The following is a 19162-nucleotide window of genomic DNA, read 5'->3' as shown; positions in this document are numbered from 1 at the left end:
CCAGTCAGCATCTATTGGTGCAGCCTTTAGTCCTGATGCTGTGTCACTCTGTTGCGCTGAGGTAGAAGGACAGAAGCACCTGATGCTGTGTCACTGGGGTGGTGGCAAAATATTTTAAAAGTGCAACTGAAAGAGCTGAGAAGTATATGTGACCAGTGGATGTTAGATTTTGATAAAAGATGCTTGATGTGTGCTACACATAAGACTAATATAGACTAATAATGAAAATGTGATGAGATTCATTCAACTTTGTCATTGCAATGCAATTCAGTCTAACCAGAGTACAAGTGCAGTGTATATATATATTTTGCCTATGAATGATATGGGAAAGCTAATGTGTGGAATATTAACAGTAATACGCTATAACTGCACTTTAACACTGATGTAAACTTTAACAAACATAAACTGTGACACAATAAACCAAAGGCTTACAACTACACTATTACAAAGGGGATGGAAAACTACACTGTAAAATTTTTCACTGTAAATTTACAGTAAATTACTGGCTACTAGTTGCATTACTTTCACAGTAATTTTACAGTAATTTATTGTGAATATTTCACAGTAATTTACTGTACATGTTTCACAATAATGTACTGTAAATATTTCACAGTAAAATACAATGCACCTACAGCTGTATACTGTAACTTCACAGTAGTCATGCCCATGGAATTACTGTGATATAGCAGTATGTAGCTGTGAAATTACAATATTTTGCTGTATGTAAATTACAGTAATTGCCTGTATTTTTTAAATTTTACTTTAAAAGTAATGCAACCAGTAGCCAGTAATTTACTGTAAATTTACAGCTTAAATAATACTGTAATATATTGCAAATTTGACTTGTTACCTGTGATTTTACCACACAAACATGCTTTGGATTTGCTAAATTAAAAGTCAAAACAAGAACAAAGAAAACAAAGACAATACTCATTTTAATTTTTTAATAATTATAAAACTATCATATTCAACAATTTACAAGAGCTGTCTCTGAACATAAACATGAATTTTCATTTTTAAAGAGCAGATTCAGCTATTAAGTGCTGATTCATTCCCTGTCTAATGTCAATATTGATACCAGTATTGATGTGTTACATAGCTGGGGTAGTTATGTTATCAGGTTACAAATCAAAATCATACTTTGGTATCACCAACTGAATCTATGAATCAATCAATCAATCAATATTAAATCGAATCAATATCAAATTGTGATTAATAGATAGCAGGAAATTGGTCACCATACTCAACCCACACGTCAATTTACAACTCTAAACATATACAGTATAAACAATACAGTATAAACAATTTACAACTTATGAACATATACAATATGAACATTCTTACGCCAACTACGTAACAATTTCATATTTACATTGACCACTCAAAGTTAACAAGTTTAATTTGGAGCGTGCTCACGTGTCGATTGATGCCTCCACACTTCTTTGAATTTGAGCCCATCTCAGGGTTAATGCCCAAGAAGCACCTGTAAACAATAAAGCAAAGACAACTTTCAGTTTCACAGATTTAATATTGCATTGTTTATCCAAGACACATGCAGTGGTGCCCCTTCTTCTTTAACTAAATCTGACCTACACCAAAAGAATTAGTATTGAAAGCCAAGCACGCTGACAGTTTTTGTATAGCTTCAGCCTTTAAAAAACTCAAAATGCTGCCCGGTGCAAATTTACATAAGCAGTTAACAAGTAGCTCAGCTGATGTTAGCAAACAGTCCAGATTGTGAACTTAAATTTACACCCTGCTAAAAATATGACACTGGACATGTCGGGATACATACATTTAACAAATACAATCAATCTATATAGAGATCTCTGATTAAAAGCAGCTTTCCATTGATGTGAGCATCAATGTGCAAGTTAGTGTGTATGTATGTTATGTTGACAGTCCGTTTGCTAAAGTCAGCTGGGTGGAAAAAGTGGTTCGCAGCATGCTCTGCTAAGAAGTGACTCTCGTGTCAATTATTTTGTAATAGGCAACTATAAAACAAATAGAATTCACCAATCTCATATTTACTGTATACTGAAGATCGGATGATTTGGATTGATGGCTGATCTATCGGGGCTTCCTTAGTGATACAGTTCCAAACCAAATTTTAGTCAGATACCAACTACTGGTACACTACTGCTTAAGCTCAGATTCAGAAAAGAAAAAAAAAATATTATATATAAAATATTGGGGGAAAAAAAATGTCAAGAGACCAATAAACAAGTTATGTGAAATGATCATGTAGTGACTTTTTTGTTCATTTTTAAAATAACCACATACAGCTCGAAATATCAATATAAAATCCAGATATCAACAGTACCTTGGACAATCAAGCTGGGGGTGCTTGGTAATATCACTGTCCTCTGCACATCAGTGGCTGTGGCACACGGCTGTAAAATAAGAAATAACATAGCATTGTAGCGTATTCAACATGGTGCATAAAAGACGTGTCACTGGTTCTAATGATTTAGAGGTTAATCAGAGCAAATGTTATGTGTCAACATATGAATGAATGCGATTAAATTACTGACTATAGGCTTAATTTGATCCAAATGTCATTTGCTAGTTTGATGAGACATTCAGTGGTGGATCAAAGTACAATATCAAGAAGAGAACCACTTGATTTTCTCAGATTATTTACAGTTCTATGTGCTATTTTTTCCTCAACAGCCTGCTCCAGGGATCACTGTCTTTGTTTAAACTGCCTCTGAAAAAGAATGGAGAGCAATTAGTGACAGATCATATACTTTAAGCTGGAAAGATTAGTAGTCAATCAAATACTCATGCATATCCCTCCCATCGATATGACCACCAAATGAAAGCATATGATTTGAGCTATCCAAAGATATAAGTTACTTCTCTGTGAGGCAAAGCTTCGTGGAGAAAAAACGCTTTGTAATATCTTAGTTGCTGCAGCTGGAGGCTAACGTTAGCTTACTTTAGCTTTGACTTTCGCTAATTGGCGGCGAAAACATCGCTTATTCTCGGTCAAATAACTCACACACTATGCCTCCTCACGACATGTGGAGACGAATAGATGAAGACACACAATTTGAACTTTCCAAAGATATAAGTTACTTCTCTATGAGGCAAAGCTTTGCGGAAAAAAACGGCTTTGAAATGACTTAACAGCCAAAAAAGTGGAGCATAAAGTGACGTTACCTTGATCCAAAGATCGTTCACTTACTAACATTAACTCACACAACTAATATAAAGTTCTTACAAGCTGCCTAAAATGTAATGATGTTAACCTTACCTTCGAGCTCTTCTATCGGTGTGTGTCGGGTCGTAACATTATCCACCATGGATGTATGTAAGAGAACAGTATCTTATCCACCCGTATCCACCTGACGTCTCTTCTTGGTCCCACAATGCAGTGCGGTTCAAGCGCGATTCAAATTTTACAAAAATTTGTTGTGTTATCACAGAGGATGGTTTGACTACAGTATTTTACTGTGGAATATTACAGTAAAATGTTGTTAAAACCTGGCATCAAAATTATAGTATTATATTGTGATTATTACAGTTAAAGCCTGTAAAGTGATAATACAGTAAATTATTGTGAAATATTACAGTAAAATATTGTTAAATTCTGGTAACATTTTACAGTGTAGTAGCATTTTAACTGACACACAAGCAGGAAAGACAACTGTAAAATTAAAGCTGCAAGCAGCGTTGAACTGGCCCTCGCAGTCCACGCGCGTCCAACCCGTCCACCATCAGGGGGCGGCACCACACACACACACACACTGCAGTAAACCCATCCACCAGCAGAGGGCAGCACCACACGCACACGCGCTGCAGTAAACCCGTCCACCAGCAGGGGGCGGCACCACACACACACACACACTGCAGTAAACCAGTCCACCAGCAGGGGCGGCACCACACACACACTGCAGTAAACCCGTCCACCAGCAGGGGGCGGCACCACACACACACACACTGCAGTAAACCCCTCCACCAGCAGAGGGCGGCACCACACACACACACTGCAGTAAACCCGTCCACCAGCAGGGGGCGGCACCACACACACACTGCAGTAAACCCGTCCACCAGCAGAGGGCGGCACCACACACACACACGGCAGTAAACCCCTCCACTAGCAGGGGGCGGCCCCACACACACACACACACTGCAGTAAACCCGTCCACCAGCAGGGGGTGGCACCACACACACACTGCAGTAAACCCGTCCACCAGCAGAGGGCGGCACCACACACACACACACACACACGCACTGCAGTAAACCCGTCCACCAGCAGGGGGCGGCACCACACACACACACTGCAGTAAACCTGTCCACCAGCAGAGGGCGGCACCACACACACACACACACACACACTGCAGTAAACCCGTCCAGCAGCAGGGGGCGGCACCACACACACACTGCAGTAAACCCGTCCACCAGCAGAGGGCGGCACCACACACACACACACACACACACACACACACACTGCAGTAAACCCGTCCACCAGCAGGGGGCGGCACCACACACACACACTGCAGTAAACCTGTCCACCAGCAGAGGGCGGCACCACACACACACACTGCAGTAAACCCGTCCAGCAGCAGGGGGCGGCACCACACACACACTGCAGTAAACCCGTCCACCAGCAGAGGGCGGCACCACACACACACACACACACACACACACACACACACACACACACACACACACACTGCAGTAAACCCGTCCACCAGCAGGGGGCGGCACCACACACACACACTGCAGTAAACCCGTCCACCAGCAGAGGGCGGCACCACACACACACACACACACACACACACACACACACACACTGCAGTAAACCCGTCCAGCAGCAGGGGGCGGCACCACACACACACTGCAGTAAACCCGTCCAGCAGCAGGGGGCGGCACCACACACACACTGCAGTAAACCCGTCCACCAGCAGAGGGCGGCACCACACACACACACACACACACACACACACACACACTGCAGTAAACCCGTCCACCAGCAGGGGGCGGCACCACACACACACACTGCAGTAAACCCGTCCACCAGCAGAGGGCGGCACCACACACACACACACACACACACACACACACACTGCAGTAAACCCGTCCAGCAGCAGGGGGCGGCACCACACACACACTGCAGTAAACCCGTCCACCAGCAGAGGGCGGCACCACACACACACTGCAGTAAACCCGTCCACCAGCAGGGGGCGGCACCAAACACACACACACTGCAGTAAACCCGTCCACCAGCAGGGGGCGGCACCACACACACACACACTGCAGTAAACCCGTCCACCAGCAGGGGGCGGCACCACACACACACTGCAGTAAACCCGTCCACCAGCAGAGGGCGGCACCACACACACACACACACACACACACTGCAGTAAACCCGTCCACCAGCAGGGGGCGGCACCACACACACACACTGCAGTAAACCCGTCCACCAGCAGAGGGCGGCACCACACACACACACACACACACACACACACTGCAGTAAACCCGTCCAGCAGCAGGGGGCGGCACCACACACACACTGCAGTAAACCCGTCCACCAGCAGAGGGCGGCACCACACACACACACACACACACACACACACACACACACTGCAGTAAACCCGTCCACCAGCAGAGGGCGGCACCACACACACACACACACACACACACACACACACACTGCAGTAAACCCGTCCACCAGCAGGGGGCGGCACCAAACACACACACACTGCAGTAAACCCGTCCACCAGCAGGGGGCGGCACCACACACACACTGCAGTAAACCCGTCCACCAGCAGAGGGCGGCACCACACACACACACACACACACACACACACACACACTGCAGTAAACCCGTCCACCAGCAGGGGGCGGCACCACACACACACACACTGCAGTAAACCCGTCCACCAGCAGAGGGCGGCACCACACACACACACACACACACACACACACTGCAGTAAACCCGTCCACCAGCAGAGGGCGGCACCACACACACACACACACACACACACACACACTGCAGTAAACCCGTCCACCAGCAGGGGGCGGCACCACACACACACACACACTGCAGTAAACCCGTCCACCAGCAGAGGGCGGCACCACACACACACACACACACACACACACACTGCAGTAAACCCGTCCAGCAGCAGGGGGCGGCACCACACACACTGCAGTAAACCCGTCCACCAGCAGAGGGCGGCACCACACACACACACACACACACTGCAGTAAACCCGTCCAGCAGCAGGGGGCGGCACCACACACACACACTGCAGTAAACCCGTCCACCAGCAGGGGGCGGCACCACACACACACACTGCAGTAAACCCGTCCACCAGCAGAGGGCGGCACCACACACACACACACACACACACACACACACACACACACACACACACACTGCAGTAAACCAGTCCAGCAGCAGGGGGCGGCACCACACACACACACTGCAGTAAACCCGTCCACCAGCAGAGGGCGGCACCACACACACACACACACACACACTGCAGTAAACCCGTCCACCAGCAGGGGGCGGCACCACACACACACACACACACTGCAGTAAACCCGTCCACCAGCATGGTCCGCCTCTGGAGCTGGCTGAAGAGAATGTGCACACGAGGCATGATGCAATGAAATAGTTTCAGGAAGAAGCTGAAAAGATCATCCTCCAGTAGCCTCACAAACCTTCCAGCTTCTCGCACAGTGGTAGGCTCAAACTCCCCTAATGGTGTCAAAACACTGGATGATGTCACCTTTGTGCTAAAACAGTGTTCACTGCACAGATATGGAAGTTCCATCTTACTCTGTTTGCTCTTGGGAGTCTGTGTGCCACCACTCTGTCACACACACTGGTTCTCTTGGATGATCTTGAAAACAATCCAGAGAATACAGCCAGGTCAGAGAAGAACTGATTAACTGATGGGATGGGAGATGTCACCTGCTGCATGATAAAAGCTGAAGAGGAAGAAATTGCAGCTCATGGGGGAGTTGCTGTTGTGCTTTTCCCTCTGGGGCTTTAGCAGCCAAAAGTGTAAGTCCTACCTCTGAAATAAGACCATCAGCTGAAAGCCAACAAGATTTCCTACATTTCTATGTATATATTGTCTATGTCTTCCATCTGCTCCCCACTGTAGCGATGATGTCACGCCCTCTAGCTCACGCAATACACACCCATTATAAAATCAGAAAAACAGCCTGAAAGTCTTTCAAATTAAAACTGTGATGATTTGAAAACCGTACAAGATTTTTAAAAACTGAATACATGCCCAATAGTTTGAGGTCTTCTGACTCTTTAAAAGTTAAAATGGTGTGTCTAGTTCAAAGTATGAGGGACAAGGAGAGGTTGAAGGTCGATGACTTTTGAAGAGGACTTGAAGATTTCCCCAAATAATCCCATTGAAACTAATTAAACTGCGACCAGAGCGCCATCTATTGGCCGATTTGCACCAAATTTTACACAAATCCTCATCAGGCCATACCACACAATGATGAACATTTATGTGATAAGCAGACAGCATTTTGTAAAGATATGCAAGATTGTCTGTTTTCAACACAATATGCAGGAATTTGTCATTTTATATTTCGGGCAGTTTATGAACTATCAAAATTCTTTTGATAACTTTATGTCAGGAGGGTCCACAGATGCTACATGCAAAGTTTGGTGCAAATTAATCAAATCATCTAGGAGGAGTTCGAAAAAGTAGGTTTTTCATTGTTTGCAATTTTGTGAATGGAAAAACACTGCAAAATTGGGCCTGGCCTACACCAACAATTCAGCTGCATTAAGGGAACACAAAGTTGTGAGGTTTAATAATGTGCACCATATTAAGTGGGAGTTATGATCGAAAAAGTCTTTTGCATTGAAAATAGCGCCACCTGCTGGTGATTTTTGGTGTGTCGGTCACAGGGGTCATTCTAAAGCACCTCTATGAATTTCATTTCCATAAGTGTTATGGTGTGGGCACAGGGCCAAGTATAGAATTAAACTGGCACAAGAGCGCCACATAGTGGCGGATCGGTAAACCCTTCTGCAGATGTCCTCAGGAGGCTACTGACAATAAATGTACTAAGTTTCGTCTTAATCCGATGAACCGTTGTGGAGATACAAAATACATCACTTTAAAGAGCGCCACCTTGTGGTCATCGCCTAAAATTTTGCACAGGGCCTCAGGGGCTCATGCGGAAGTAGTATTCTGAGTTTCATGTCATTAGACCACACCAATCTGGAGATATGCAACACTTCCTGTTTGTAACCAAATCTGCAGGAAGTTGTTATTTAATAACTTGAGTATTGTGTGGCCTATCAAAATTCTTTTAATAACTTTTTGTCAGGAGGGTCCACAGATGCTGTGTGCCAAGTTTCGTGCAAATCGGTGAAATCGCCTGGAAGGAGTTAAAAAAAGTAGGTTTTCGACATTTTGCGACGTAGCGAAAAAAAAACGGTAGGCGGAAATGGGCGTGGCCTATACCACGAGATTCAGCACAATTCACTGAAAGCGTGGATGTAAGGTTCTTGAATGTGCGACAAAGTATATGGGAGTTATTAGCCAAAACGCACTTTCCTTAATAACAGCGTTAGTGTACCTGTGTCTTCTTCACGTTTTTCTTCCTCTTCTTTCCTTCGTTTCTTTCTCTGGGCGCCGGATGGTTTGGACCTTGGGGTTCTGTTATTAATATGCAAACTTCAATATTTGTTTATTTATCGCAAGTTATATCGTCATCGCAGTATTGAACAGTGTTATCGCACATCGCAGATTTTCCTTGTATCGTGCAGGCCTATCACCTAACTGAGCAAAGCTCAAAATGGTTTTTTTTCCCCAGAACTTGTCCACAAAGCGAGCAGAGAGACATGTAATTTACTAATTGTGTTTTTTTTTTTGTTAATTTCCTGCTAGAAATGGGGCTAATAGGGTATCAAAGTGCTAAAATTAACCTGAGCCACTGATAGCTGTGAGGGCAAAAGACCAGAAGACCTGCTTTTAAATCCCTGGCAGTGTAAACAGCCAGTGCAATAAAGGTGAATTAGGGTCTCCAAGCCTTCAGCCTTTGGATTTGTGGTCTTGGTCACAGCAGCCTGGTTGAGTTTATTTGTCTGAGTGCTGCTGAGTCACAGATGCCAGACTTCACTTTGAGTTGTTGTTCTACCAATGAGAGAGATGCAAGTGGGCTTGGTGTACAGGTTTAGCGTTATCGATTTTTCATCTGATACACTTTGCTCAATAATACATGCAACATCTCCTGTTTCATCATCGCAGCACAATCAAGACAAACAGAGGGAGGAATGTCATCAGGATAAAACATTCAGCTCTCAGCCAGTAGGAGTGTGAATGGAGCCCACTCCCTAAACACAGCTTCCTTCAGCCGAGCAGGGATCAACACAAGCCACTGAGTCCGCTCAGAGGTCACCTTTTCATACATACACGGAGAAACAAACTGTGCTCAATATGTCCCATGGCATCTATCACTGAATCCCCCCCTCGAACACACACACACACACACACACACACACACACACACACACACACGGACACCCATCTCAGTCACTGAGTTCATCTCTGACATTGTATGTCTTAATTCCCAATAGTAGAGCTGACCCGTCATGCCCTTTCCTCATCAGAGCTATATGTCTGTGTGTTTGGTGTACAGGTGAAGCGATCATTTGGCCTTTGCAGTCTACAGCTGACATATTTTGATGAGGAGAACGAGGAGGTGAGACTCTTTCTGTTGTCACTCTTGCTTTGGATGTTTTCATACTTGACTGACAGACTGGGCAATATCACTTAATTTCCTTTTCCTTTACATTTGACGGTTCTATTGAGGTTTTTTTTAAATTAAGCTTTGAATGTCTCCTGTTAACGTTAATGATGTCATCACCTGAAAAACAAACTCTTGAACTAAATTCACAATTTGACTAAAGCAATTCATCATCAAGAATCTTAAAACGCTTCTAAACTGTCAATTTGTACAATGTTTTGATGGAGCCCCAAACAAATGCAGATACATCTAATGGCTTAAGTAATTTCCTACTGTAGTTTTAGAGCTGAAATAGATTTTTGGGTATTGTGGTTATACAGTATAAGTAAAGGATAGTGTCTAGTTAGAAATTACTTCCTGATTGTGGACACCTCAAATGATTTCATCACTATTATACCATCATCACCTGTCAAAGGTTTTCACAAGCCACAACTGTTTCCCTGGCAACAGCTGTGGTGTTAAGAGGATGATGCATTGAATGACTACCCTTGGTTGAGTTCAATTATTTGTTGTACTTGGGTGGAAAGTGGCAGCCTGTTTGATGGAATGAAATTATCAAACATATCAGTATGGCTAAAATTAAGTTGGTTAGAGAGTTGCCCAGCCCTGCTTTGCTTTTCTGTAATTTTAAAGGGGTACCCTGTCATCTCATATGGACTTCCTTTAAGTTGGTGGACTTGCATGACATTGATGAAAATAAGAATTGGTCTCTTAATGCTACTCAGAGGCATCTCTCTGTAAACCTGCTACATTCACACTTGTTCCAAGCTCTACACCTTCAGCATACTGTCTGCTAAATAGTATATAGCCTACAAAACCAGGAGGTGTCATGATAGATATAATATGAATAAACATAAAAACATCTTCACTTTTCTTCCTCCAGGTGTCCATTAACAGCCAAGGTAAGTAACCATAAACAATCATAAGTCATGGGATGTTGAACAAAACCAGAACATTCTATAAGATTTAGAGTGAGCTGTATATTTAATGTTAGGTTGATAATTAATGTCCCTGCTTTTATTCCAGGGGAGTACGAGGAGGCCTTGAAGGTACGCTGATTTGATGTCAAGTTACTATTCACTTTTGCTGTACTATATACTAATGGGGAGAAATGGAAGGACATTTAGCTCTGTTCACATTGAAAGTTTAAAATATGACAATGTTTATATTGTAATGACTTTGGAACAATTTTGAGACTTAATCATATGTAAGACCCACATTTTTGAAGCTGTAAAATAATTCATTTATTCACTTTCTGGTTAGAATCAGTGCAGAAGCAACTATTTTTGAGTTGTGCTGACACAATGGCAATTAATCTGTTGATTGTGTATGCAGCACAAACTGGCCAAATTTAAGAGGCTTGCTTCGTAATGTTTCTGTATAAGTCCTTCACAAATAAAGAAACCATCAACAGAGTGACTATGAATTTCCAATTCATAGTCACTCTGCTGACGGTTTCTGAAGGATATTTGCCTCTTTTTCCTTATATGTTACTTCGTCCATGAGCTGACTTTGTGAAACAATCAACAAAACTAAAATTTCGATATGACAGCCTTCTTGTATTTGTTTTTATTGGCTTTGATTGATTATTCATTCTTCGGGCGCTACATAAAATGTATATGAATTTCATTGTCTTGGTACACTACAGAAGTACTACACCTATGGCCTAATCCTACAGTGATTCAGAAGAGGACCATTCACACAAATTATTTTTGTTGTTACGATAAGAAAAACTGTTTTTGTTGAGATGTTAATCCAAAAATGGCAGAAGGTGAGACCAACCACTTTACTTGTTTCCCAGAGTGCAGCGAGGCAGGGGAACAGACTGCACATGAACGTGTACGAGACTCGGGGACAGCCTGTGAGGGTCCCCACCACTAAGGCCAGTGGAACAGAACCCAAGAGGGGCTTCAGACCCCCACAGCACTGCCCAGCGTTGGCCCAGGTAGTCAGCCGCAAAGTCCAGGCTGCGGTACCAGAACAGGGCATGGTAAGACCACATCACACTGCAGTTCATATTCGGAAAAATAACAAATTGTGCATTTAAAGTCCAAATTCAGTAAGATTAAGGCATAATGATTAATTTGAGAACATTGTGATTGCAAGAAAATTGGAGAATGCAACAGGAACTGTTAAATCCCATGCCACTGAAGAACAGATCTGCTCATACCGCAAGAATGGCTTTGTAAATAAAAACATATCGGTGACTGCGGCAGGGTCTACACATAAAGCAGACTATTTCACTTTTGATAACACAATGATGAGTAAGAGACCCGCAGTTTGTATGAATCTCAGAGGTCTGTGATACACATTACCAGCATGTGAAAACAATGCGCAGAAGCATTGATATACAACATGTCTCCAAAATCAGTAACAGGCACAAATGTGTTATACGCTGGATATGTGACCTGAAAGTCAGGTGGTCATCAATTTAAAAAAGCTTCAGGTTTTAAAATTATATACTAGCTCAGTTTGTTGACCACTCCATCTTAGAATTTTCTTTGGCAGTGCAGATCTTTTTGTTTTTGAATTGTTAAAGAACAGAAGTTTTGTTTTATCTGCAATTTAGTTGAAATTAGGGTTAATGCCTGCTGAAGGGACACAAAAGCCGTAGCAGGAGAATGTGCAAAGCAGTAAATGACCGCTTCATAAGCTTATAAAAAAAAAAATGATACCCTTATGAGAGACTTGTAAGAAGAGAGGACTGGTTCTTCTTCCTTGTTGGTTTGTTCTCTCTCAGAGTGACACCATCAGTATTGGTGTTTAGTGACTCAGCAGCTGCCAAAGACTTCACACATGCACATGCTCATATCAGTTTAATTTACTAGGTTGTTGGTGAGAACCAGGGGCTTCAGTATAAGTATAAGTGTTTGAGTTTTGCTGACAGTTACAATTTTGACAGCCCTGATTCCAAAAAAGTTTGGACCCTGTGTAAAACAGAATGCAACCAAACTGTACTGATGGCAGTTTCACAAAGTGTTCCTGACCTAAGTAGTAATCTCCTGTATACAATTGTATGCTTGACAAAATGTTGAACCTCGCCTCATCCTTGCATGTGAAAGACTGCACCTTTCAAGGATGTCCCTTTCATACCAAATCATGACGCTAAGGGGCCGTCCACACGGGTGAAAACAATCTTTTTTTTCTCCATCTTCCTCGTCATCGTTTTGAGAATATTTGCGTCCACACGTCTTCACTGAAAACGACTGAAAACGACCGAAAATGCTGTAGTTCATATTCCAGGCCAATAGGTGGCGCTTGACATTCACCAAAAACGGAGAAGAAGACACGGAGCATGCGCATCAAGTTTGCGCGCTGTAAACAAACAGACAGTAGACGGAGAATCCGAACACAACAACAAGAAGATTAAAATGGCTAGTGCAAGGAAACCAGAATCGTTTGTGTGGACCGTTAATGAGGTCAGTCAAACTGCTGCTACGGCTCACACTCAACTACAAGGCATGTAAGTTGCAAGAAAGGCTCAATATCTTCAGCAGCACGAACACGAGCATGCAGGCCGCCATTGTTGTTGTTGTTATGGGACGTCGCGGGGTGGGGCGATGGCGTCATCGTTTTGGAAAGTATGCGGATTCGCCGTCCACAGGAAAACGGGAGGGCTGCGTTTTCGGATTTCTCCACCCTGAGACCCGTTTTCAAAAAAGTGCGTTTTCAGGCGCTGCGTTTTCAGGATCCATATGGACGGTCGGCCAAACCGATGCAATACATGTGCGTTTTCGCAAAACGGCGTTGTCGTCTGGACGGGGCCTAATACCTGTTACCAATGAACCTGTTTACCTGTGGAAAGTATCAAGCAGGTGTTTATGGAGAATTCCACAACTTTCACAGTCTGATGTTGCCCCTGTACAGATAGGTTGCTGCATCAATTTCAGAGTAAGTGCATATTTATCAATGAGTTGATGAGGTTAAACATTAATTATATTGTCTTTGTACTGTTTTCAACTGAGTATATGTCAGTATGGATTATGATTACATTCTGTTTCATTTATGTTTCACACATGAATCAGGGTTATAGGCAGGGGTTAAATGGAAATGCAGAAATAACTAAATATTAATGTGTTGGTAATAACACTTCTAGGTAGGGCTGACCTCCAATAGTCGACAATTCGACGATTCGATTCGGAGAGGTCTGATTCGACTATGAACCTCGTAGTCGAATGGTCCGAAAATGTTGTTATGTAAACAAGACCGTACCATTCTGGCTACATGGGGGTGCCCACGGCTGCTGAGCATAAATTGTTACATAAAATGTATTTTTTTCGTTTTATAAAGGCCTGTTTTGATACAAAATCTGCCTACTTTCTCTTAATAAAGAGTTCAAAATGATGTGTGCGTTTAAACGGTAGTCTTAGCTTCTTACTACGTATTAATAAATCACCCACTGCAGTTGCACAATCCAAATGAGCGGAGATGAGCAGCACACTACAGGACCGTTAGCATTTACGGATTTATTGGCTCACAATGGCTACTAAGGCCTCATCCACACGGGCGAACTGCTGCTGTGACTCACACTCAACTCAAGGCAAGTAAGATGCAAGAAAGCTCAATATCTTCTGCGGCACGAACACGAGCATGTAGTCCGCCATTGTTGTTGTTGTTATGAGACGTCGCGGGGTTCAGAGGCAAGAGGTCGGGGGGTGGGGCGATGGCGTCATTGTTTTGGAAAGTATGCGGATTCGCCGTCCACACGACAACGGGAGGGCTGCGTTTTCGGAGCCTGCTATCTTAAAAAAAAAAAAAAAAAATGTTCGACGATCAGTCGACTACCGCAAAATCTGACGAATCTGATTCGACTATGAAAATCCTTAGTCGAAAACAGCCCTACTTCTAGGTTATGCATGCAAAAATATTATGCAAAAATCATAAATAGAGATGTCTGCCTTCTGTTGAATCTAAAGGAAATAGATACAACTCTGCTTGTAGCTCTTAGAGCACCAAAACAATACATAAAAAAGCAAAGTCTCTTTTTAGAAATCATGGCTAGGTTACTTAAGATGATCCTTACAGAAAGACACCTGCATCCAGGGGCGAAAATCCCAAGTCATAGTTGGGGGGGACAATACGCAGTAACATTTTAGAGAATAATTCCAGGGGGGGACAAGGAATAAAAGTTGTAACCTGTCTTTTATACAGCATCTTTTACCGCAATTTGACACTTTAATCTCCATCTCTCCAACAGGCAGGCAGAAGACCTTTCTTAGCACTGGCCGAGTCCACCTGCACATGTCTAGAATTAAAACAAAATGATTGAAATCAAATTAACATGTACACGCAATGAATAAACTAATTATCAGGCAAACATCTAAGTTTGTTTACAGAGATGGACAGAGTACTCGACCCCAGTACTTGAGTAAGGGTACAAATACTACTGGTCAAAATTTACTCCGTTACAAGTAAAAGTAGCTCAGTCGACATGTTACTCGAGTAAGAGTAAAAAAGTACTTGCTTTTAAAGGTACTTAAGTATCCAAAAGTACATGCTTTTAAATTTACTTTAAGTAAAAGTAAGAGTAAGAGTAAGAGTAAATGTCTTATTTTTCACATCAATGAATTACTATAATTTTTCTAAATTAATTTAAGGACCTTTTAACTCTTGTTTCTGGGAATTAACTCTTTGAAACCATCTGCACTGATGTGCTTGCTTTTAGAACACAATGTTACATAAAGCCTGCAGAAACACTTATAAAAACAAATACAATGATGGGGATCACAGGAGGACAGCACAGTGATGTTGATAGGTTTTCAATGTCGTGAGTCCCCGGGACCCACAGGTGGTGAGTTGAGTGGGTCCCTGAGAAATTCAATGGGTCCCGACTTCCCAGTTAAAAAGATTTCTTTCTTTCTTATATTATTCTCCTTCTTAAATTTTATTGAGTGTTAAAGTCCTTTGATGGTGGTATGATATGGTTATAATAAACGGATATATTCATGTATGTTCAAAATGTATCTGAAATTAAACAAATAAAATTCCAGATCTGAAAAGTTTATTACAAAACAACTGTCACAGTGGCATATGACATTCAAATCAAACAGCATTTTTGTAGCAACATAAATAGCACCAAAATAAATGACTAAAATTCAAATAGTCTGCTGACCTGCACCGTTTGGGCATAACAAAATGGTGGCTGCCATTCAATGTAGTTTTCATCACCACCACCGGATTATGTTCTATTTATTTCATTACAGCACGTCCCCTAAACGTTAAAATATAATCGACACAAATGAGCACAGCATCGAGCAGTGGAAACGTGGGTTTATTTACTATGAAGTTTGTATTTTTAATTGTTGAAAATAGGGGTGTAGTAAGCTTTTCAAACGTGCGGGGGATGGATGTGGTGGTGGTGGTGTTTTTTTTAACACAATTTTGGGTCGGGGGGTGATGATAAATGACACTTAAATATTAAATCTGTGTCTAACATAACCACACCCTGACATGTAAATGTGACATCTGTCTTGATTCGTTTAATTATAATATTTATAATAGAAGCCTACTGCAACTGTACTTTTTCTTTTTTACCATTAAATGTTATTTTATACATTATCATATTCTATAATGTTCTGTCATGGACTATGTCACTTCACTGCTAACAGAAAAGAGAGCTGCTCACTGCCAGTTGCAGCTGCTTATCTTGATCTGCAGTCTCTGTTAATTTTTTTGTCATGATTGTTATTATTAGTACTTAGATTATCAACAATCACAGTTACATGTCAGGATGTGGTTACTATAGACAGATTAAATATTTAACTGTCATATGTCATCACAGTAACAGCGATACATACATTAGCAGCTGTAAATACATAAAAACATTATAAAACACATCATGTGGTTTGGTGTCGACCTGTATTCTGAACGTATCAGGAGTAATCAACGTTTATAATCATCAGAGAACGTTACAGACAATGTTTTTGGTGCTCTCCGTTTCCAGAGAATTCACAGAGAAGCTGGAGAAGTTTGTGACATTTTCAGCCCGGATTTTTGTGAGGAGGGAATTAATCGCCTGTCCCAAATAAACGCCTGGTCTGTTTAGTGGTTGAGACAAATACACGCCCGGCTATTATTTGGTATTTTACGGTAGATCCCGCCTCATCAACAAGAGCTGAACAATAAATCTAACATAGCAAGAGAGGCGGGACTTAAGGCAGAACAGTAAATCATCAGCCGGTCAGTCCCAAAGCCGGTGTCATGTTTGAAGCAGCAACAGGAGAGGGAGGAGAGAGGAGGCAGCTGCAACGAGCGCAGACTTAGAGCGGCAGGAGAAAGTGACTCCGGCCGCAGTAAGGCGTTTGTGCAAAACTGCAGAAAAACTGCAGAAAAAGTGTGGGTGTTGAACCCTCTCATCGGGAAAAGTGTGGGTGTTAAAACACACACATCCCCCACGAGTGCGATGTCCCTGGTTGAAATGAAATCAGCGGTGATGGGCTAGTTGTTTTGGTAGCGGCTAAATTAGGATGTCGCGATACTTTGTACAGGGGATCACGTCTGCGCCGAGTAGATGCGCAGAGGGGTGAAACAGCGCTTGTCCGGTCTGCTAACAACAAGGTTTCTTTGCCAGTTACTGTGATTAAACACGAGTTGTTTAATGTTCACAATGTATCGTTTTTCATGGGAAAAAATGAGGTGCGTCCCCGGGACGCATGAATAGTAAGTTTAGTGCGTCCTTTCAGATTTTAATGCATCAGGGACGCAGGACGCGTACCTAGCAACATCACTGCAGCAGATGTTGCAGATGCAGATGTTTATTAACTATCATTAAAACTGTAACCAAATGAACCCTGCACCGTCCAACTAACTCTCTATCAGAAGTTGGGAACTGGAACCCCCTCAAAGACCAATGTTGTCCCCAGACCACTGGTTGAGAATCACTGCTTTACAAAAAAACTACATCTGATGCAGCCATTGTCGCGGTTTTGTGTTGACAAACGCAGTCGAGAGCGTGGCTACTTTGGTGGTATCCTTATGGGGAGGAATGACGTATTTCCGCTTTTACGTAGATCCCAGTGGAGAGCGTGCACTGTGATAGGTTTCCTTCTTTGACAAACACAGCTTGTGTCCAATAGTATTTTAGAAAAAAAAAAAAAAAAAGAGCAGACCTGAAAGTAACGAGTACTTTTCAGCCTTCCTAGAAATTAACTCGAGTAAAAGTAAAAATATTTGTCTTGGAAATGTATTCAAGTAAGAGTAATAAGTACCAAAGAAATCTAATACTCAAGTAAAGTACAAATCCTCTGGATATGTACTTAAGTACAGTACTCAAGTAAATTTACTCCGTTACTGTCCACCACTGTTTGTTTTTCCAGATGAAATCTCTCTCTCTCTCTCTCTCGCAATGTTGCACTCTTGCACTGTCAGCATGTTCAGATCAAATGTTTTAAAAAATGTTATCAAAAGTAATGATAATTACAATAATTGCATTATACTGTATTAGTCCTTACCCTACCTGTATACAAGTTCTTGTTTATTCACCCAGCAATACAAAACAATGGTATTAGGTGGAAGGTGGCAATAACACACTTTATGTGAACACATCTGACATAATACCTTTTTTCACTGTTCTAACTTCCACCACAGTCCATTAAATATCTTTACAAGAGGTAAAAGCTCCAAACAATCTCAAAACTAAAGGAAATACCTTAAGGAATAATCCAACATAAAACAATTTCTCAAAAATATATATTTATTGTGTTGTCAACAAACATCTGACAACTATGCCACAAAACTGTATGTATTCTGTTTTACAGTTAGAGAGTTAGTGCTCTTGTCCTGTCCTGTCCTGTCCTCACCTCTCTGTCTGTGACTATCACTATCTGTAGCTTTTCACTTAGCTTAACAGCACTAGTAATTGAGTAGGCTTTTGAACAACGCAGGATAAATGTTGCAGACAGCCTGGACCTGGCGCTTTAAGTAAATGGGATGTGTGTTGTTGTAACTTATGTAACTATGTCTGTGTGGTATAGACCTCTTACCCCGCGAAGCATAGGGTGAGTAGCAGGCTACATCCACACGCTGCTGCAGCTGCTAGCTCCGCCCGTTGGAAAGAGTGTGGGGTGGACTCAACCATTTGTAAGAATGGGAAGGGGGGGGGGACTAAATCTTTAAAGATGTAAATAGCACATTATTGCGCAATTATAATGAGCACCGCTTACATTGTGCTTTCAATAAATGCTACTGCATTGTTCAAAAATTATTAATTGTGTCTCAAATTATTCAAGGGGGGGACAGCTTTACTGGAGGGGGGGGGGGGGGACATGTCCCCCCTGTCCCCCCCGGGATTTCCGCCTATGCCCGCATCTATTCATGGACCAGAGGCTTTTGCTCATGACAGTGGGGAATATAAACATTAATGTCTCTCTCCTTGGCTGAGCTGTAACATTAGCTAGCCTAGTTAGCTTAGTTAGCT

The 19162-nt window shown here is 42.5% G+C and overlaps 1 protein-coding gene across 2 annotated transcripts in view; it reads left to right on the top strand.

The window, feature by feature from the left end:
• nbr1b (NBR1 autophagy cargo receptor b) overlaps positions 1-19162 on the top strand; it is a 104882-nt gene that overhangs the window by 15295 nt on the left and 70425 nt on the right. For both annotated transcript variants that reach the window (XM_030409388.1, XM_030409387.1), the window contains exons 2-5: positions 9640-9702; positions 10631-10649; positions 10774-10796; positions 11549-11737. In XM_030409388.1, coding sequence (XP_030265248.1) covers positions 9640-9702; positions 10631-10649; positions 10774-10796; positions 11549-11737 — 294 coding nt within the window. The remainder of the gene's footprint in view (positions 1-9639; positions 9703-10630; positions 10650-10773; positions 10797-11548; positions 11738-19162) is intronic.

The sequence above is a fragment of the Sparus aurata genome, chromosome 24 (genome assembly GCF_900880675.1).
Source record: "Sparus aurata chromosome 24, fSpaAur1.1, whole genome shotgun sequence".
NCBI classification, from domain to species: domain Eukaryota; kingdom Metazoa; phylum Chordata; class Actinopteri; order Spariformes; family Sparidae; genus Sparus; species Sparus aurata.
Note: the sequence above shows the minus strand (reverse complement) of the source record. Positions and strands in the feature narration are given on the sequence as shown.